The sequence below is a fragment of the Phodopus roborovskii genome, unplaced genomic scaffold (genome assembly GCF_943737965.1).
Source record: "Phodopus roborovskii unplaced genomic scaffold, PHOROB, whole genome shotgun sequence".
Taxonomy (NCBI): domain Eukaryota; kingdom Metazoa; phylum Chordata; class Mammalia; order Rodentia; family Cricetidae; genus Phodopus; species Phodopus roborovskii.
Genome location: NW_026126603.1, coordinates 7,635,108 through 7,656,928, shown reverse-complemented (window position 1 = coordinate 7,656,928; position 21,821 = coordinate 7,635,108). Strand labels below are relative to the sequence as shown.

Sequence of the window (21,821 nt, the reverse complement as noted above, 5' to 3'; positions counted from 1 at the left end):
CGGAGATCCGCCTACCTCTGCCTCTCCAGTGCTGAGATTAAAGGCGTGTGCCACCAACGCTCAGCTTTATTTCCAGTTTAAAGTGAAGGATGATTTTTATGATATTTGCCCTATGCAAAGATTCATGAAAGGCATTATACCTGTTCTTGTTATTTTACTTTCATCATTAAAAAGTTCAAGGTAAACTAGGTGGTGGTGGTGCATGTTGTTAATCTAGCACTTGGGAAGCAGAGGCAAGTGGATCTCTGTGAGTTTGAGACCAGTCTGGTCTACAGAGTGAGTTCCAGGACAGCCAAGGCTACATAGTGAGACTCTCTAAACAAACAAACAAACAAACAAACAAACAAACCCTCAAGGTTTTTATGCTGTTTTGTTCCTAAGCACATTTAAAATCATTATTGACTTTTCTCCTGTTAAAGGCAAAGCAAGAGCAAGAGTGACATTTTACTGATCACTTACTCTACTGCTAGGTATTTTAATTTAACCTTCACTGTTACATTGTTAAGTATGTATTGAGGTTGGCTTTGAACTCCTAATCCTTGTGTCTCAACTTCCCACGTTCTGGAATTTATAATCATGTACCATCCCTACCTAATTTGATATAAATACTAATATAACAAATATATTAGTGGTACACAGAGAAGCCCTGTATCAAATAAAACCAAAAGTAAATATTATAAAATATATTAAAATAAATGTATAATAACAATAAAATACTGGGAACTAGAAATGCTTAAGAAAGTAGCATGAGATTTTTTTTTAAAATACAATTCTTAAAAGTAGCAATAGTATCATAACTTCCTTGGGATTTTTGAGAATTAAGTTTATCATATTTACCCTGTTCTTTAATAATTTAATTGTATCCATGAAGAAATGTCCACATGACTATGGCTAGGTCAGTTAGTCAAATGGAAAGTATAAAGATTGAGGGCCCCAGGATTGCGCTGTCTCTTTTCAAGAAACATGTTTCATATTGGTTTCAGAGGTGCAGTCATTGGTAATTCATACTCCATCTTCAAAATGAACTTATAGGTGGGTCACGAAAGTAACCTGAGAAAGGCCCAAAGCATAAATTAGAGTCATTTAAAACATGCGTATTTACCCTCTTTATTGCTTTCAGAGTTTGGCTTTGGGGGAATTCCACAAATATTACTATGCCAAGTGATAGACTCTTGCTACTTATAAGAGTACTGATTGGGGAGACCTACTGTTTTAAGAGGAAGATGAAAAGCAGATCACTCTCAAAATCCTTCCTTACTGCTTCCACCCAAATTATTCTGAAATAATTGAAAAGTCCAAATTAGTTTTAGGGTTAGCTATTTCATTGGGTTTCATGGTATACACAATGTTTTCTTGGGTTAGGTAGCTGGTATTTAAGTATGATTTCTACAACACATCCTTCAAATTTTGGGACCCATATTGTGAAAAAATCCAATTATTTGTTGGCTATCCCCAGCACTTTTTCAAATTAACCCAATGACATCCAAAGGGAATGAAGATCTTGTTCTCTGACAAAATTCCAGTTTTCCCCACCAAAGCAGAGAAACTTAAAAAAGAGCTTTCAGTTGAAACACAGGGTGATGATGCTAGAGAGCCTTTTGGGGATTTGACTACCCCAAACTAATTGATCATAGAAACTTTAGTGAGTCATGTTCATAATATTTTTCAAACTTCATGTTTATTGCTTAATGTTGATACTATTTCTTGATGACTAAATGTTAATATACAAGGTCCCTGGCCTTTCTTCTGAATCTGGCCAGTATTTATGGATTAGACCAGTCAGGCTCCTTCTGAAAGCCACTGGGATAGTGTAACTGGTGCCCACCTGTCATTCAGAGAACTTGCAACCAAAAGGAAGTACTAAATTCTAAACTCTAATTTTCTTGAACACTTGGGATTATGTATGGCTTACCTCTCCAGTTTTTCTCCTAAGACCTTCAGTGCTCTCCAACAGATTCTACATTCTAAATTCTCTAACATGCTTCCACAACGACTATGGGGATGCAATGGTTGTCAACACTTTATGAGAATAGCCAGAAGAGCCGGGTGTTGGTGGCCCATGCCTTTAATCCCAGCTCTCAGGAGGCAGAGGCCGGGAAATCTCTGTGAGTTGGAGACCACCCTAGTCAACAGGAGCTAGTTCCAGGACAGGCTCTAAAGCCACAGAGAAACCCTGTCTCAAAAAAAGAAAACAAAACAAAAAACAAGGGCAGGGCAGTGGTGACAGACACCTTTAATCCTAGCACTCAGGAGGCAGAGGTAGGTGGATCTCTGTGAGGTCAAGGTCAGCCTGGTCTGTGGAGCAAGTTCCAGGACAGCCAGGGCTACACAAAGAAACCATGTCTCAAAAAACCAAAACCAAACCAAACAAAACAAAAACAAAAAAAAGAAAGAGCAATAAAATTGGCAGTAAGTAAATGGTCAAAAGAATTCCAGAGATATACTACAAGGATACAGTAATTGACATTTATTATTATGCCTCCCACTTACAGAAAATGAATGACACTAATGGAGATTTTCCTTTCTCAGTCCTAAATCTGAGGGTACACCTCAGTTTTCCCATGTCAGTGTATTTACACTGTTCTGTGCATATGACTGGTTAGAACTGCCTTCCCTCCTCAGCAAACTCCCATAATGGCTCAGTGTGTAAGAAGATTTCCAGGGTTCCCTAGCACCTGAGTTTGATCCCTGGAACACATAGAGACAGGAGAGAAATAACTCCACTACACAAAGTTGTCCTCTGACCACCACATGTATTATCACACACACACACACACACACACACACACACACACACAGTGTACTGATAATAAACTTAAAAATTAAACATGATTCTAATTTGCTTTCTAAAGGTTTTTTATTTTTGTCTTTTTCATATGAGTGATTTTCTTTGGAATAGAGGAAAAAGACAGTGATGCTCCTTTTGGGGAGAACTGTAATGCTTATTTTCTCCCTCACTGTTCAATAGTTAGTGTCATTACCAGATCTTGTAGGTTAGGAGCCACCCTGTTAGTTGACACCCAGGGACCTAGCATGGTAAAACCAGCAACAGTAGACCCTGAACACATGTCTGTCTGCTGTGTTCTATGTTCAGATAAAGCTTCTGACTCTTTCTTCCTCTATATACATATTTATATGATGTGTGGAGGTCAATTTCAAGAAGGAACTCCACACCCTTCATCCTTTAGCTACCAATCCATCAATAATCTCGGTGATACTCAGTGGAAAACCAAAGGTTTGTGGAAGTTGAAAGCAATCAACCTGGCATGAGCCAAGGTTAGCAAGTCACTTTTTGAGCACCTTTTATACAAACAAAATAACTGCTTACTTTTCTACTTTTTAGGAACCCAGAACATGTTTTTCTAAGATTAGGCTTGTCTCTGAGTAATAGAAAGCTCAACCACAGGCTTGTTCATAGATTCTGGAGCTTGCATGATGGCCAGCTTGTTCCTATCTTGTTGCTCTGCTAGTCTTGGAAAGATGGCTGCCAGGACTTTAGCCTTTGTCTGCATTCCAGCATCAGTAAGAAGGTTGGGATAAAGACCTGGATGTCTCCACTTCTGAAAACATAGACTCTCCTGGTTGTATCCCATTGCTGGAACTTAGACAAGGGACGGTAGCTATCCCCTTTACTTAGCAGTCCTGTGCCCTTCTGGTATTAAGCAGTGGGAGGCTACCCAGTCTCTGCAGAGTGGTCTATGCAGCAGTCCTTGCAACAACCATTCTTTGCAATGTGCAACCTTGAAGAGACTCACCGACCTGATGCAACTACAACACAAGTCCTTTTACTTACACCTTTATTCTTTATTTAACTTGAATTTTACAACTCTGTTAAGCATCTTGGGGACAATCAAAACAGCTCTATGGAATTTTTTAGAAGATAAAACTCCTCTGGAAAATCTTTATGTATTTGCCATTTCTTTAGGGAACAGCAGGTGGGCAAGGATTCTGTATATAACCTTGATCTACCTAAGGAGTGCAGGCAGCTTGTCTTCACACTAAAAATAACCTTTTTGGTTTTTTTTAATTTATTATTATATTTTTTAAAATCACCTTCTTCCCCCATTCCTAATTTCAATTTCAGTCCCTAACATTTCCGGTCCTAACATTTCATCTTGTTCCTGGGCATTTGTCCCTCCTGCACTGATTTTCTCCAATCGTGTAAAGTTATCTAATTTATTTTAAGCAACAGAACCTGTGTCATTCATTCTATTTCCATGCATGTTCATGAACTCTCTTCCTTCTTGACGGTGCTAAGTTGTGCCTTCATTTTTAGCTTAGCTAGTTTTCCCAAGTGCTTCTGTGATGTTGTTATGCAGTGTTGGCTTTATTTCCTTTACTCTTTCTAGCCTTCATAATTTATTAATGGCACGGATTGCGTGATGAAGAGATGTCAACATTATCATTTTTCTATATTTACAGGTATAATAGCTCTCTATCCAAATGGATTTGTCATCTAATAGCCCTAAATGATCCCTTTCTTTTCAGTTACATTTCCCTCGGTTATTTACTACACCTTCCAATAGCTTACCATCCACTACTGTCTACTCTCCTTCTCCCCTTAATTTCTGGAGACAGATTTCCACTTACGAGGCTGAAAAACTATTAGGTGGAGAGCGTCTACAAACCACCAGAGCAGAAAGTCTTCTACAAAGAGACACGCTTACCCACCGTGGTTTAACAGAATGACAAACCCAGTTACTACCCATGTGAAGAGGGTGTAATCACATTTGAATTGAGGGAATCAGCATGCATAACTCTCCCTAACAGGAGCACAATAGAATCTAAGTGCCTAAATTCCTGAGCAGAGGGCAGAAAAGTGGTTATATTGCTACTCTAATATAAAACATGGCTCCCTGTATTTGAGTTGGAATTTTCATAACTGTTTAATATTAGTCTGTGAGTTGCTCCAGAGAGAAGCAATATCCAAGAAGAAAATCAAGCATTCAGCAATGCAGAGAAGTAGGTGACCTGACATTTATTTTAGAAATTTGTTAGCTAGCTACAGTGTTTTTGGATTATGCCAGTGTTGCCAGTGCACTGTTGTAAATGACCACACATCATGCTACAGCTTCATCTTTGCTTTCTTGGGGAGTCAGAAAAAGAAGTCAGCATTTTCCTTCATTGTAAAATTTCAGAACTAACAATATTCACTTGTATAACAAAAGCATTCTCTTATCCAAAAAGTTGTTCTTAAATATATATATGTCCCTATGAAACTTTTTGTAATTAATATAAAACTTCAATTAATTAAAAAGAATACAGATAGCATAATTTCTCAAAAAATGTAATATACTAATATATTCTTCACAAATTGTTCATCAGTGCTAGATTGTATGGAATAGTTATTGAACTGAATACTACCCCCTATATCACATTTCCATGCATTACATATGACATATTAACTTTATTAACTTGTCTAGAGGGAGTTTGTCTTTCCAAAGGCCATTGCCCATGTTGACTCGTGTTGAAATTCTTCTCAGCAGACTTAGGGATTGAACACAGAACCTAGAGAAACATCTTTTTTTTTTTTTTTCTTTTCTTCCAGTTTTTTGAGACAGGATTTCTCTTTTCTCTGTGTAGCTTTGGAGCCTGCCCTGGAATTAGCTCTGTAGACCAGGCTGGTCTCTCCAACTCACAGAGATCCATATGCCTCTGCCTCCCGAGTGCTGGGATTAAAGGCGTGCACCACCAATGCCCATCAGAAACATCTTTTTAACTTTATATTTTAATACACATTCCTACCAAATTGCCCAGGCCTTGAACTGCCTAGACAGTTATTGAATTTGTGATTTTCCTGCCTCAAGTCTCTCAGGTAGTTGGGATTACAGGCCTGTGACACCAGACTTAGCCCATAAATTCTTGGCTGAGAGTTTGGGAGTAGGTTGAGGATATAAAAGTATTGGTAAAGTCTAGGCAAATAATTAGAGCCACAAAGCCATATTGAAGCCAGTGGAAATAACTAGTTGTTTGACTTCACACCTAAAAATTAATATTTACAAAATTTAAAATTTTTATCTATATATGTTAGGTCCAGATTTGTGTAACTAATGTGTCCTTTGTAACTTCAATTCACATATATCACTATGGTTTGAATGCTTCTACCCTCAAATCCTTTTTGTTGGAATCAAATCCCAGTTTGGTGGGAGCAGAGGCAGGCTAATCTATGAGTTCAAGGCCAGCCTGGTCTACAGATTGAGTTCCAGAACAGCCAAGGCAACACAGAGAAACCCTTTGGTGTTGGGTGTGGGGAGGGAAGGCAAGTTGGGAAGGAAAAGGTTTATTAAACTTATACTTCCACAGCACTGTTCATCACAGAAGGAAATCAGGACAAGAGCTCAAACAGGGCAGGAACCCGGAGGCAGGAGCTCATGCAGAGGCCACGGAAGGGTGCTGCTTACTGGCTTATTCCCTAGAGCTTGCTCAGCCTGCTTTCTCATTGAACACCAGCCCAGGGATAGCACCACACACCATGGCGGGGCCCTTCTACTTCAATCACTAATTAAGAAAATGCCCTGTAAACTTGCCTACAGCAACTGGAAGGAGGCAGTTACACATTTGAGGTTCCTTCCTTTCAGATAACTCTAGCTTGTGTCAAGTTGACATAAAACTACCAGGATGAGTTCCAAGTCACACCAAATTGAAACTGACCTGTTTACCTGTCCTTCAAAGAAATAGGATTAGAAATAACTGTCACACTTCCCAATAAGGCAAATTTCAATTAAAATAATGATAAAATTCTTTCTTATCCCTATGCAATAAAGATAGGTGATAGTAACTGAATTTTTTAGAGACTTATTTATTTATATACACAGTGTTCTGTACACATGTATGCCTGCATGATAGAAAAGCAGAAAAGGGCACCAGATCTCATTATAGATGGTTGTGAGCCATCTATGTGGTTTCTGGGAATTGAACTCAGGACTTCTGGAGTAGCCAGTGCTCTTAATCTCTGAGACATCTCTCCAGCCTGAAAGTTACTGAATGTTAATAACTAGTTCTCTTTATATTTTTTCCTTCCTTCCTTCCTCCTCCTTCTTTTCTTTTCTTGTTTGTTTTTGTTTTTGTTTTTTTGTTTTTTGTTTTTTTTGAGACAGGATTTCTTTGTGTATCCTTGGCTGTCCTGGAACTCACTCTGTAGTCCAGGCTGGGCTCAAACTTACAGAGATCCACCTGCCTCTGCTTCCCAAATGCTGAGATTAAAGGCATACACCACTACCACCCGGTTATATTTTCTCTTTTTACATATTCTACTTGTCCTCACCTTACAAAGTAAGTTTTACGGGTGTGCACTCGTGTGTGTGTGTGTGTGTGTGTGTGTGTGTGTGTGTGTGTGTGTGTGTGGACTAGGCTGGCCTTGAACACAGAGATCTGCCTTCCTCTGCTTCCCAAGTGCTGGGATTAAAGGCATGTGCCACCACTGACTGACTGTCTTTTTCTATCTATAGAAACAACTCCTTTTCCTTAGCTTATTGCTATACAGTGTTGGCTTTATAGTTAAAAATGAAATCAATTAATGGTCGGTCGTAGTGGTACAAATCTTGGTTCCCAGTCTTCAGGATGCAGAGGCAGGAGTATCTCTGAGTTCATGGCCAGCTGAACCTACATAGTGAGTTCTAGGCAAGCCAAGGCTACTTTGTGAGACCCTGTCTCAAAACAAACAAAAACAGAAAATAAGCAAAAGCCAATTAGGATCACTAAATTATATTATTATAATTTTGTCCTTTGATAAACTCAGTCAATATTTACCAAAGTATTCTTTATACTTCATAGTTCTACATTAGCTGTTATGAATGACTATAAACTTTAAAACAAACAAATAAGCAAATAAATGTACAATTTCCATTCTGAGAAGTTCCTAGCTACTTGGAGGGATGTACATAAAAATGATGTAGCCCATCATCACACATGAAAAAACACACAACAGAGAAAGAAAGGCCAGCTCTAAAGAGGAAGCAAAACTCTCACAGAAAGATAAGATGTACAACACTTTGGAACTGCTCAGCATTGTACTTTATACCATGATAGTATGATGCATTATACCTTAATAATCCATAAGAGATTGTTATTATAATTCTCAAATTGAAGATAAGAGATACTAAGAGACTTTTTCAGAATCATGATTATTACAGTGTGTAGTAAGAGTCAATATTCCAATCTGAGCATGTAGGACACACTAAATATTAGTATTTTCCATCAAACACTGCAAAACTGTGTTTACACAAGGAATTCAAATATGCTTATCTCCCCTTCCTAAAAGACTTTTATGCAAGTGTTTCATCTGCAGCCTGATAAAACTTGTTCACATGAAGGCCCTGCTACAGTCTCTGGACTTAAGTGACTAACATCCCAATTCCCTTCCTCATTCCCTTCATCTTTTCTGCGCTGATTCTTAAATCTAGACAACTGTGAAAGACTGAGGTGAGAGCCCAGCCAATAGGGAAAACCACAGAATACAAACTAAGTGTGCTTCATGTCAACGTGTTTCCACTTCTGAGTGTACCCTCTTGAGCAAGAATGAAGTTTTGCCTCGTAAACACACTTACTTGGAGTGGTGGTCTCTTTGTAACAGGCAGCTGGATACTTGGGGATACACTAGGGTACAATGCTCAAGAGTTCTGGTCAGGTTCACCTAGGTTATCAGACACAGAAAACCCTTTACCTTCTTACCCTTTCTTTCTGTAAAGCAAAGTTGGGAGTTCATTAGGGAAAGATTTTAATATAGATTTAAGCACAAACGTTAAGGGAGGGGGAGAGAGGTGGGTGTGCTTAATAGGACAGTATTACATGCCCTGAAGTGGGCATGGGCATTTAAAGAGAGTCACACATTTAAAATGTTACATATATAGGAGGTTGGTGGCTTCTAAACTGACATTGCTCAAAGGGCTTAAAAGATCGACTAAAATGATTTGGTATACTAATTCTTCTTTTTTAAAAATAATATTTGTATTTTATATACATTAGTGTTTTGCCTGCATGTATGTCTGTGTGAGGGGTGTTGAATCCCCTAGAACTGTAGTTACAGACAGTTGTGAGCCGCCATGTAGATTCTGAGAATTAAACCTGGGTCCTCTGGAAGAGCAGCCAGTGCTCTTAACTGCTGAGCTATCTCTCCAGCTCTCCCCTCCCCCAATACTAATTCTTATCAGAGGAACTTTTCTTTACAAAAAAGGTACAATGCACAGGTTAAAAGGATGATAGCCTGAAAACATAGGGGCAAAAAAAGGTCACAAGAACTCTTACTATGCCCCCATGTCACACATGAGTACCTTAACCTGTTTTCTTATAGTCCTATTAACTGATTCAAGTCTGGTTGCTCACTACTGGGAAGCCAGTATTTGGGAGACATGAGTTGGTGCCAAGGACATAAATGCCATAGGGGTGGGGGAAGATGGGTGCAGAGGCCCACCTTAGAAATTCAAGAGTGCAAAGTGCTTTACAGGTGGGGAAAACAGGAACTAAGGACAGTGTTGAGGATGGCAGTATGCTCATCAGGGTTGTAATCATAGAAGGCTGGTGTCTCCTTTTATTCCTTCTTCCCTGGCTAGAGTCACAGAGGGCCTTGAAGAGCAGTTCCGTGCACAGATGGGCTACTTTCCTGTAGGTTAAACCTCCAAACAATTGGCAGGTGTCATTTTTTTTTATAAAGACAATAAAGAACAAGGAGGAGGGACATTACATATTCTGATGCCATTCTAAAGTCCTTGGTCTACAGCGCTGTAAATCTAAAGAGGGACTGTTCAGTCATTAACATCACTGAGGTGCATCATCTCTTTAGAATTTAGTGCCTGAGAAAAGTAAGGAAATCACCAGAACAGCACAGCAGACATTGGAGTGGAAGTAACCTGGCAAATAACTTGCAGGCGGGTGGCCCCTGCTATGGTGGAAGCCTCAGCCCAGGCATCCATATAACCAAAAAGTCTGGAATGTTCTGGTGGAAGTACCACCCCAGACCCCTCCCCCATCTCCCTCCAAACCCTACTGCATCTCAGAAACCCTGCCAAATGATGGCCCCTCCCCCAGAGATGCTCAAGACCACTCCCACAGGCTATTTAAACTGCCCCCAGAAAATAGACCTGTGGTTTTCCAGTCTCTTTCCTGTCTCCTCTCACTAGGGGGCTGGAAGGCCACCTGGCTTTTTCTAATTCGGTTTGATTTGGTCTGATTTGGATTGCTGCATCAGCAGAGAGGCTTATCAGGGTGCAGAAACTTTTCAAATTTGTATTATAGCTTGAAAGGTAAAGTTAGAAGCCAACCAAAAAGAGACAACCTGGTTAGCTATTTAGAAGTCACAATTACCATGTGAGTCAACCACACTCCATGTGAGTCTACAAGTTCAGAAATCTGACCATTTCAACTTCTCACAGTTGAATACAAAATCTATTATGTTCCAGGCATCAGGATCAGAAGATTACAAATATCACTTAAGTCTAATTAAAACCTGGAGAGGTGGAAAGAACAATGACACAAACTCCACTGCACTGACCAGATAAAAAGAAGTAAGAAAAGCAAATTAAGATAGTAACTTTAAAAAATAATAAAACTAAAACAAGCAGAAAAGAGTAAAAAGAAATGAGTACAGTTTTGGAGGATAAAAGGAACAATTTTTATAATCAGTAATTGATTAGGTGCAAAGGAAGTAACTGGAGATTAGGAAGGTTCTGTGTGGACTATGTGTGGCTGGAAAGAGACTTGCTTTCAATCATAATTATTAACATCAACTGATTATAGAAAGCAATTGGTTTCCCCACACCATTTCCCTTTACTTGTAGATTGTCTGCCCACTTGCCCTCCCCACACCCAAAAGCTTTTCCAGCTTTCAAGATACCTTATTGCACCCTATTTTTCTTCTTTTACAATGGATCCTGTTGTTTCTCAGGCTGTCCCAAGACTTTCTAGGTCTCAAACACTATCTTTGTCTTAGCTGCCCTACTACTTGACTACAGGCAGCATTACTTAAGGCTCTATATTTTTGGAATGGTTACATGGTAATAAATGTGTGACAGATGCAGTCCCTGCAAGGAAGCTTGGGTGTGCTCCTGCATGAAGTGGTGAAGAAGTGAAACCTGTTGTAAAGGTGGCCCAAGGATGCTGGAAAATCCAGGACCATGAAATGCACACCCAGAAAGCTCTAGATATGGACCGGAGCCAGAGAGAATGAGAGCCCTGCTGTTATTGCTTATTCTGTGCCACTGCGTGTTGTTAGTGTTGGTCTTGAGTCTTAGAAGGGACTTGGACTTTGAGTTTCAAACCGTGTTGGAAATGTTAAAGACCATGGGGACTTTATGGTGCTGGACTGAAGACATTCTTCATTATGAGATAGATGGTCACGAGTCTGTGGGAACAAAGGGAGAAAAGGCATCTCCACTGAGGAAGGCTGAAGTGAGGGAGGGAGAAGCCTGAGAAAGTTTGTGTACTTCAAGTACAGAACTAGATAGAGATGAAGCTCCCAAAGCCCTCTATAACACTGATGATCCCATCATGAGTTCCAGGTGCCCAAAATGTGGGCTCACAAAAGACTGGAGAATTTGAGGGAGGGAGAAGTCATTTTAAAAGCACCAACCACACACACCTTTCATGTCCACCGTTCATACTGAAATTGCTCTTGTTGAAGACAGAGCCTTGCACGTTAGTCAGACCTTTTCAGTAGTATTTGGCCTGGATGTCTTCTCCCTCTCTCAAACTCTCTGGCCTTTTGTGAGCCCACTTGCCTATTTCCCTCTACCCTTGTCTCTTCGTGGCAGCATTCTACTGCTCCACCCAGCTTCTTCCTTTTATCAGCACTCCTTAAGTCATTGGTCCTCAGGCTTCAAACACCAGGAACAGCTACTTAACATGTATCTAACCTAATCTCCTTCACTTGTCTCCTGACTCACCTACTCAGCTGCCTTTTTGGCATTCCAGATGTGTAGCAGGAATCTCAAACCACCCAAGACCAAAACAGAATTCTTGATTTTCTTAAAAATCTCTTCTTCTGAATATTTAGCTCCACTTTTTAGAATGTTAAAAAACAGCAAAAGTCCCCAAACTAAAACCACTAACCAACTTAACAGAAAAAGTCACTAGTAATAGTGAGTTTAAGCCAGGTGGTGGTGTTACATGCCTTTAGTCCCAGCCCTCAGGAGGCAGAGGCAGGTGGTGGATCTCTGTGAGTTCTAGGTCAGCCTGGTCTATAGAGCAAGTTCCAGAACAGCTAGGGCTGCTACAGAGAAACTCTTATCTCAAAAAAAAAAAAAAAAATTACCAGCTGGGTGTGTTGGCACATGCCTTAAGTCCCAACACTAGGAAGGCAAAGGTAGGATTTCTGTGAGTTCCAGGACAGCCAAAAACTAGAGATAAACCCTGTCTCAAAGATTTGTGAACTGCAATGTGACTCAACAGTAGAGCTCTTGGAATGAAGGGAAACTCCTGGTCAAGAGAATGGACTTTCTGGAGTAAATACCTAACATTCGAGTTGGGCCAGTCAACAATTTGGCCAAAGGACTTCCCATAGTAAGGTGGGCTTACTTTAATCTATGTTAAAGAGACAGGCAGAATAATTATCCCCCCCCCATTTTGGGGGGTGGGAGAGGTTGGTTTGAGATAGGATTTCCCTGTGTATCCCTGGCTATACTGGAACACACTTTGTAGACAAGGCTGGTCTCAAACTCAGAGATCTGCCTGCCTTTTACCTCAGTGCTGGGATTAAAGGTGCTTGATGACACCAAGCAGTTGAATAATTATTTTTTTAATGAAATGCTGTGCTTTTTCTTCCTACAGTTCCCACCCCCTAGTCCAGTACTTATCAGATGCCATGAGATTGCCTTGAGGCTTGATGCATTTCCCCACCTTTCTGAGTTAGAAAGTCAAAACTTTTTCATTTTCAAGTATCTTTTGTCTGCTGACCAGATGATGAGTATACTGCATCTGCTATGGTGTAGTTCCTTGCTTATTGTCTAAGTGCCCCTTCCCCACCTGTGGCTGCCATGTGGTAGATATCCATATGTGTATTCTCTCCTTCACTCTCTTCCTCAAACAGCTGCCCACACCGTTCTTTTTATGAACTTCAATAAACTGTCCTGAAGCCTTCATTTGAGTTCATTCTTACAAAGCAGAAGGATTGCTCTTGAGTATGAGGCAAGCTTGGGGTACACACATTAAAAAAACCCAGCAAAACAACCCTCCACAATTATGAATGTGCAGTTAATTATCATCATTATAAGTTAGCCACCATGCATTCTTATATAGTAATCGTATGAAAGATACAGAGAATTTTACATTCATAAGACCTACACTCACAGCAAATCTAACCATAGTATTAATTCAAAGAATCTTTTTCTAAGGAACCTTCTTTTTCTAAGGAACCTTCCTCCATCCTTTTGTGGATGCAAGCATTGTGGAGATGGGGACCAAAAAATGAATCAGATGTGCAAGCTGTCTTCAATGGTTTTATCTAAACTGCATAGAGACAGTTACGGAGTTAGAATCGGGCGATTATTTCCTTACTGGAAACAGAAAAAACCTTTAAAGAGATATTTATACCTGAACTTAATGGATTTGTGGGATTAGATTTGGACTTAGGTAAATTCTGGAAAGTCAAACATTTAGAAAAGGCACCAAAGCAGGAAGTCTCACCTCAGATTGCAAGAAGAGGGTTATTGGATAAGCACCTAAGGGTATGGCAGAATAAGGAGGTGATTTTTAAATTGAAGAAAATATGGAACCACTGAAGATCTCTGGGTACGATGATGCCACACTCCTAGAAAATGGATGAATCCTGAGAGGAGGGCAGTTAACTTGTATTCCATGTCATATATTGTACACATGTATCATTCTTAAATATATAAATCAAAGCTCAAACTCCACTGGGATGGTATTAGGAAGTGGGAAATAACTATATCGTAAAGTCCAAGTTCTCAGAAATGATATTAGATAGAAAGTTCACTAGCTCCTAGTTACAATGTAAGGACATTGGGAAAATATAGCCACTATGGGAAGTAGGTCTTTACCAGATGTATGGACTTGTTTGCTCTTGGAGATTTTGGGTTCTAGAACTGAGAAACAAAGGTTTGTGTTCACCAACTCACCAAGTACATAACATACAACACTTTTGTTGCAGTAGCCCAGAGGCTTAAGATACTTATCTGCACATTTCTACCTCTGGCAACTTTAACCCAATCCCAAGTTGTTACAGACCACTCATATCACAGACTCCCAGGTTTCACCTCCAGTGCCAAGCTCCCACTGTGAATCTCCTAGACAAAATGTCTGGACCCCCTAAAAAACATTTCAACATTGTTTCATACAAATTCTGCATTCCTTTGTTTCATCCTTGATTTCTGTTTTCCCTCATTCATCTGAATCCAGTCTAGCAATAGCACTGCAACACAAATAGTTTTCTTTTTCTCACCTCTACTGACCCTTTACAAAAGACCAATAGGATCTATCCTTGGAGCCCACCTCAGTAGTCCCTACTTAAAATTCCTCTTCCACACAACAGCTTGAGTGATTTTTTTTTGTTTTTCGAGACAGGGTTTCTCTGTGTAGCTTTGGAGTCTGTCCTGGAACTTGCTCTATGGACCAGGCTGGCCTCGAACTCACAGAGATCCACCTGCCTCTGCCTCCTGAGGGCTAGGATTCAAAGTGTGAGCCACCACCACCTGGCTTAGATATTAAGAACAATGTTCCTACTGTGTTTACAATTTCCTATATATTTTAGAAAAACCCCAAACAAACAAAAAGTACAAAACAAACACAGCCAAAAGCAAGAGGCTAGAGAGTGAGAGCCAGACTGATCCCTCACAAGAAAGACTTAAGGGCTCCCAAGGGCTGACTAGGAAGCTGGAAGGGCAGAGAACCTGGGAATTCAGGCATCTGTAAAGGCACGTCCCCAGCTGGCAGGCTGATTTGAGCCCAGTGCCATGCATTTGGACTTCCAGGATTTATTCCTGTAAAATAATGAAGTCTGCAGCCACTAACCTTATGGTGATTTGTTAGTGTTAAGTGCAAGGCAACACACAGGACAAAGTCATTGCTACTACAGTATTTCCCCACAAATGGGACAGTATCCTCTACTCATCTGGGCACTTACAACATGGGCTTGTCCTGTGGTTGGAATCTCTGCTATGAGGGCTCTGTTATGGACTGAGTATTTGTGAACACCCTCTAACTCTGAATCATGGTTCCCAGTGTGGTGGTGGGATTTAGATGATGGCCTTTGGATATAAGTAAGTGACTAAAGTGAAACTGTATTGGGAAGAGGTGCAGACATTTGCTTTTCTTTGTTCTGTGTTGTGTAAGAATATAGTAAGATGTTCACTTATAAACCAAAAGTGGCAGCCTCATCTGGACAACTCTATGGGCACCTTGATCCTGTAGTTCTCTAGAGATGTAAATGTCTGTTGTTTAAGTCATCCAGCCTATGCTACCTAAACTGATGTAGCTGCCATACCCTATCTTGTTTTTGTTTTATTATGGCCTTAGTACTGCTCATATTCTTGCTGTTAGAATACTCAAAGAAAACCTCAGTATTTAGTGTTCTGGTATGCAGCAGAAACTCAACAAATATCTGCTAAATACATGAATATGTGGCCATTTATTCCATGCAAGAAAGTATGGTGGCACATGCCTTAAATCTGAGCAGGCAGATCTCTGTGAGTTCAAGTCCAGCCTGGCCTGCAGAGCAAATACCAGGACATGCTCCAAAGCTACAGAGAGAAACTATCTCAAAAAAAAAAAAAAAGAAAACATAAAAGTGGCCCACATGCACCATTACCATTCTATCAAGTGCCAGAGTATCAAGTATAATGGCATAGGCTTATGTTTTGGGCAATCATTGTTTACAGATATTATGTAAAGAAAATGAACTATATTCAAAGAAATGAAATAGCCAGTGTAAGCCATAAAGTAGTTATTTGCTAGTTAAATGTGTTTTCCACAATTTACAGAAAAGTCCCATAGCTAATTTGAGTGAAACCCCTCACGTGGCTGAAGTTTTTACTCACTTGTGTACAACTGTTTGTTACATGTTCCAAATTCCTGGGAAAGGCTTGATTAACCCTGTGTATACTAGCAATTCTTGTACTAATTGCTGCGTTCCATGGACTTACTACTTGTTTAAACTGGATAGCAGTGCCTTCTTAGCACAGTAGACAGCGAGCCAGTCTCATCTCATAAACTGGATGGCTTCCACAATAACGTCTTCAGCAAAACTGGTTATGTTATGTACTGGTTTAATACTGGTTTTTGGTTTTATAGTATCTGTGGACAAAACCCAAACCCCAACAATAATGCAAGAGGTTTCTCATGAACTGCATCCTAGCCAGCTCTGCACAAGCTTTCCCTACCCCTGGGTATGCCTTTTTTTTTTTTTTTTTTTTTTTTTCCATAAAGTCAAGCTCCTCCTTACCTGAGTTCTCCTACATACCTGTCCATCCTCCAGGGTGTCAGGGACACTTCCTCCAGACAAGGTGACTTTTAGAATCTTCTATCCACAAATCAGTGTTGGCATTTAGCTTGTGTGTCTGCAAGACTGCACATGTCTGGTGCAGGACAGAGGTGGATGCTGGGTGTCTCCCTCAATTGCTCCCCACTGGCTCACTGATATAGCTAGTCCAGCTATTCAGTTTGCCCCAGGTATGGATCCCTGTGCACTTCCCAAGAATTGAGATTATAGGCAAACTGCCATACCTGTCACCCATTTACTTGGGTTTTGGAGGCCTTTACTCCAGTCCGTAGAATTGTGCAGCAGGCCTTTTGTCCATTGAGCCTTCTTTCCACCTGCATTCAGTTTTTCTCATTAAGCTCCCAGGTCAGCTTTACTACTGAACGCTCAGTACCCAGCCCATGTCTGGCATATAGTAGAGGTGTACTTTCCTCACTAAAAACAGGGTAATTTGTATTTGTCCTTTCAAACTGCACTAAAACAAGTCCCAAATTCCTGGTGGCTAAGTGCACTCTGGGAGGGAAATACAATTAGCACTAAGTGGGACAGCCATGATGGCCAGAGCCTTTGTTTTGACTAATCTCATTTTTTTTTTTTTTTTTAAAGCAGGGTCTCATATAGCCGAAGCTGGCCTTTAACCCTGACCCTCCACCCCAACCTCCCAAGTCCAAGGGTTACACCATACTCAAGTCACACTCAAATGTATGTGCTGCTGGTGATTGCACTCAGGGTGTCATGTATGCTAGGCAAGCATTTTCTACCAGCTGGGCTACATCTTCAGTCCATATCAGAGGTGCTTTGTTATAAGAGACCAAAAGAATATTGACAACTCATCTTGTCTTTATGCTTTTGTGTCCATTTTTGCCTGAAAAATGAGGTAATGCAACAGAAAAGCCTCAGAAAAAAATGACAGCCTGGAATGATGGCACACACCTAAAGTCTAGCCCTGGGGAGATGTGGTAGGAGGATCACTGTTTAAAGCCAGCCTGCGCTACAGTGTAAAATCCTATTCTCCACCCTATTCTCCACAGGAACCTACATATGACATAGACTCATGGGCAATCACACACACACACACACACACACACACAAATTTTACAGATAAACCCTGTATCAAAAACAAAATAAAATAAAAAATAGAAGAGGGAAAGGGGAGGCTCTTGAAAATTCCCAAAGAAATGTAAAAACAAACAAAAAACCCCAGCCCTTTAGAGACTTAAATCATAGCCTAAGTCAGAAGACACCCTGAGAGGAGACCACCACCACCCTCTACTACCCCTAGCAGTTTGTCTGGATAGGTAGGCTGATTAAATTCTCAAGAGACCAAAAGGTATCTAGATAGTCCCTTAAAGATCTCAGAACTGCTCACCTCATTTACTTGGGGAGGAAGGGGGGGGAGGAGAATAATTAAGACAGAAAATTGCCTTTAGGGACACTTTTACTTGGAAAATTACAACACTAGTACAAGTCAAGTCTTACACATTTAACATTTGCTTGTTCAAAGCAATTCATAATATCAAAATTAATCATGTTTTACTTTTATCCTCACAAGAACACAAAAATGATGAAGGGGAACTTAAAACAGAAAAATTTAAAAAGGTAACACAACTTTTCTTAGTAGTCCTTGGGTAGTTACGACAGAAGACTTTCCATCTTTTGTTTCTTTGAATGGAGACCTTGAACCAAAGTCTTGTTTGTTTCTAGTATCTGCTTCTGCCTCCCCCTCTATCAGAACGGCTTCCTCCACGGCCACCCCCTCTTGGTGCTCCTCGGCTTGAACTGCTGTAGGAATCACGTGGAGGAGGGTACCCCCTTTCCATGGAAGGCGGGAGCCCCCGTTCTTGTCTGCCAACACGATCACGACCACTTGAGTAGAGATCACTTCTGCTGCTTGAGTAACTGTCTCGGCTTCCACCGTAGCCATCGCGTGAGCTGCTGTAATCATCATAGCGACTGCTTCCTCCATAAGATGGTGGCGGCCCTCGTGTAGGGGGTGCACTGCGTGAGTTACCGTAACTCTCATATGAATCTCTGTAGGAACCTCCACTTGGATGATCTGAATAGTCACGATCCCGACCATATCCATCTCTATCACCATAGCCTCTTGATGGGTAGTCATCACGTGAACTGGAATGACTGTAATCTCGGTAAGTATAATCTCTTGGTGGTGGCGCATAATCTCTGGTGTCACGGGAGCTTGGGTAATCTCTGCTTGAATAGCTGTCTTTTGTAGAATATCCATCATCTCTTGGGGACAAATAAACATCTCTACGGGATGGCAGGGGCTCCCTTCGTGGAGGGCCTCCATAGCTATCTCTTCCACGTGACACTGGGGCTCTTCCTCCCATTCCACTGCTGCTTCGAACTGGTCCTGAAGGCGTTGATCTTTTCGGAGGGGGACCCCCGCTTCGTGGTGGCGGTCCTCTTTTTACTGGAAGTGGTCCTCTGGAAGAACTCATGTTAAAGTTCATGGAATAGCCACCGTCATCCATGTATCCTCCACGGGAAGGGGGTCCCCTAGTTCCTCCACTTCCTCCTCGAAGACCTCTGGGAGGGCCTCTGCTTCTTGGAGGTGGAGGTGGTCCACGCCTGCCACTTTCAAATGATGGTTTGGTAGCTTGCTCCACCTTGATGGCTTTTCCATCCAAGGACTTTCCATTCATATCTCTAGCTGCATCTTTAGCATCTGCTGGGCTTTCGAAAGTGACAAAAGCAAATCCTCTTGATTTGTTGGTTTCACGGTCTTTCATCAAAAGTATTTCCACTATTCGTCCATACTTGCCAAATACTGCTTCCAGGGCTTTCTCATTTGTTTCTGTATTGAGCCCGCCAATGAAGAGCTTCCCTGGACGATCTGCTTCAACCATCTTTCCTTCCAGCTCAGAGTCGGAGAGGAGTGTGACGGTCTCAAGCTCCTAGAAGCTCGCAGAATGGGCCTTCCAGAAGCACACCGGTGACAGCTGCTGGTCTCAGAACAGAACAGAAAAGCCACTAGGACTACTGCACATGAGCACCTGTCAATATTTTTGTATTAGTTTCCTCAGGCTGCCGTAACAAGCATTGTAAATGGGTGGAGGGGCTAAATACTGATTTTCTTATAGTTCAGTAAGTCACTATGAAGGTGAGGTTTCTACTAGAAGCCTGAACAAAAATCTGTACCATGCCTCTCCTAGCTTCTAGTGGTTGTCAGCAGTTCTTAGGATGCCTTGGCTTACAGATATCTTAAGCCAGTTTTATGCTTTCACCCATGCATACATGGTGTGTATACTCCACCTGTCTCATACATACCTTCACATGGGTCCTAAAAGGACAGCAGTCATTGGATTTCAGACCCACCTTAATCTAGTATAACCTTTTCTTAGCTAATTATACTTAAAACCATCTCATTTCTAACAGAAGCCAAATTCTGAGATTCTGGAAGACATGCCTTTTAAAGGGGACATTACTGAAAAGTTACTTAGAGAAAAGGATATACGCTGATATAGTTCATCTAAAGGAATCTGTCCCATCACTCTGGGTTATCTGAGTAGTTTCTAAATCCAAGCACAAGTATCTCTGTAATATACATACAGAAAATGATAATGTTGACAATGGGTATAGAGTTAACGATGTAGCCACTAGAGATATGCAGGGGAATGTGATGCCAAACCAGCAGAGACTAGAGCATCACAACCTTAAGTCAAGGAAGCCAGGGAATGCCAACAGCCACAAGGAGCTGGAAAGGGCCTTAAGAGAACATGTGGCCCTCCAACATCTCCATTTCAGACTTTCTTCTTTAGACATCTACTGGTTTTTTTTTTTTTTTTTTTGGGTGGGGGAAGTGGTGATGGTGTTATTTGTTATAGCAGCCCTAGCAAACTAATACAATCCTTGACAGTAAAATTCTCAATGAACTATCGTTAAAATATTCTTCTATGAATTAAGATTCTGTTCTAAACAGATCAGTCTCTAGAAAGAATTTGAGCAGGCTTACTCAAGCCAGCACCATCTCTGTGAGGGCCTTTTTAAATCTGAGGCAGATGTTTTGAACTGAGAAAACTACTGAAAGGAAACTGTTATAAATTTTACTTCCTAAAACTCCACTTACCTTGTAACTGACTTCTAGTAAGCTTTTATCACGTTTCATGTACTTCTTTTGCCTGATAAATTGTTAAATGTCTCCCTATTAAGTTCTTTTTATCTTGAGATTAGCTTGTCTTCACGCTGCCTGATGCATAATTACCCGGCAGTGGGGGCTGTGCAACTGGGAACTGATAGTACAACTGCTTAAAGCAGCTTAGTTTTTGGATATCGAGTCATATCAGCAAGACAAAGTTAAATAGAGCAAACTGCAAGCCGAGTCTCTTTCAATCTTTGAATGCATCCAGAATGAAAGACTGGTACAATCTCTTTCGAACGTTACGTTCCATAGTAAACTATCCAAGGAGCTGATACCAGGCTGCTTCAAAATGTCCCACAATACTTTGTTCCTTTCTTTCTTTGGGTGCATAAAGAGGAAGGGTAGATGCTTGGAAGACCATTCGTGAAACTATGTCAATAGGTCGCCAGAATGCAATGCAGGAGACCGAGGGGCGGGCATCAGACCCTCCACCCTGGGTCTCGACCCTCACTGCTTTTGTTCTCAGTTCCCGGCCCCCTCAGTCGTCCTGTTGCTTTAGTGGTTCAGCTCCGGGGTCAGGCAGAGGCCCGCACCACGCGGCCTCCGGAATCGACCGCCCACGCGCAGCACACGGGTGGGGAGGAGCATGTATGGTTCTCTCACCGCCCCCCAGGGAAGATTTGCCCCATCCCGGCCGTCCTCCCCACTCCCGGGGCGGGTTCTGGCCGGGAAGGCGGTCGGGCAGAAAGGCCCGGGCAGGCCACCGACCTGGCGGGAAGGCCCGGCCCGCCTTCCCCGCCTTCCCGCCGCCGCCGCCGCCGCGGGAAGGCGGGGGGCCTGCCGTCCCACATGTCTGCTCGGCCACCGATTTTCAACCTACCCCCGGGGCTAACGCTTCCCCAACTAGGAAGCCGCTTTCCCGCGCCGGTCGCCACACGCGTCTGCCGCCGTCGCTCCCGCCGAGAACCAGAGGCCGCGAGTGGCCTCCCCTCCCCCCGCGCAACGTCAACGCGACGTCGGCCGTCGTCGTAATGTCCTGAGGATGAGCGCACTAGAACCGCCAGCACCCGCGCGCGCAGTCGCCGCCACCGCCAAGTCCGGTACTCCTCCGGAGCACACCGCACGTCCCTGGGGCTCAGGGCGGAGCGAGAGACGTCCTCTGCGAGGCATGCCCGGGAACTCGGGAGGCCGTCCCTATAGCTTTACTGCGGCGACAGCCACGATGAGCCTCGGCGTCTGGGGCGCCTCGTCCCGCTCCCCCGCCGCGGGCTTCCCCAAACTTGGCCACGTATGCATGGC

At 42.0% G+C, this 21,821-nt stretch overlaps 2 protein-coding genes across 3 annotated transcripts in view; both read right to left on the bottom strand.

Moving 5' to 3' along the window:
• Window positions 1-21,821, bottom strand: part of Lsm6 (LSM6 homolog, U6 small nuclear RNA and mRNA degradation associated) — a 355,072-nt gene that overhangs the window by 54,058 nt on the left and 279,193 nt on the right. The window lies entirely within an intron of this gene.
• LOC127237536 (RNA binding motif protein, X-linked-like-1) lies at window positions 17,844-21,559 on the bottom strand. The gene is made up of 2 exons (XM_051205883.1): window positions 21,403-21,559; window positions 17,844-19,391 (listed from the first exon to the last, which is right to left on the bottom strand). The coding sequence occupies exon 2, from the start codon at window positions 19,288-19,290 to the stop codon at window positions 18,124-18,126; it is 1,167 nt and encodes a 388-aa protein (XP_051061840.1). The 5' UTR covers window positions 19,291-19,391; window positions 21,403-21,559; the 3' UTR covers window positions 17,844-18,123.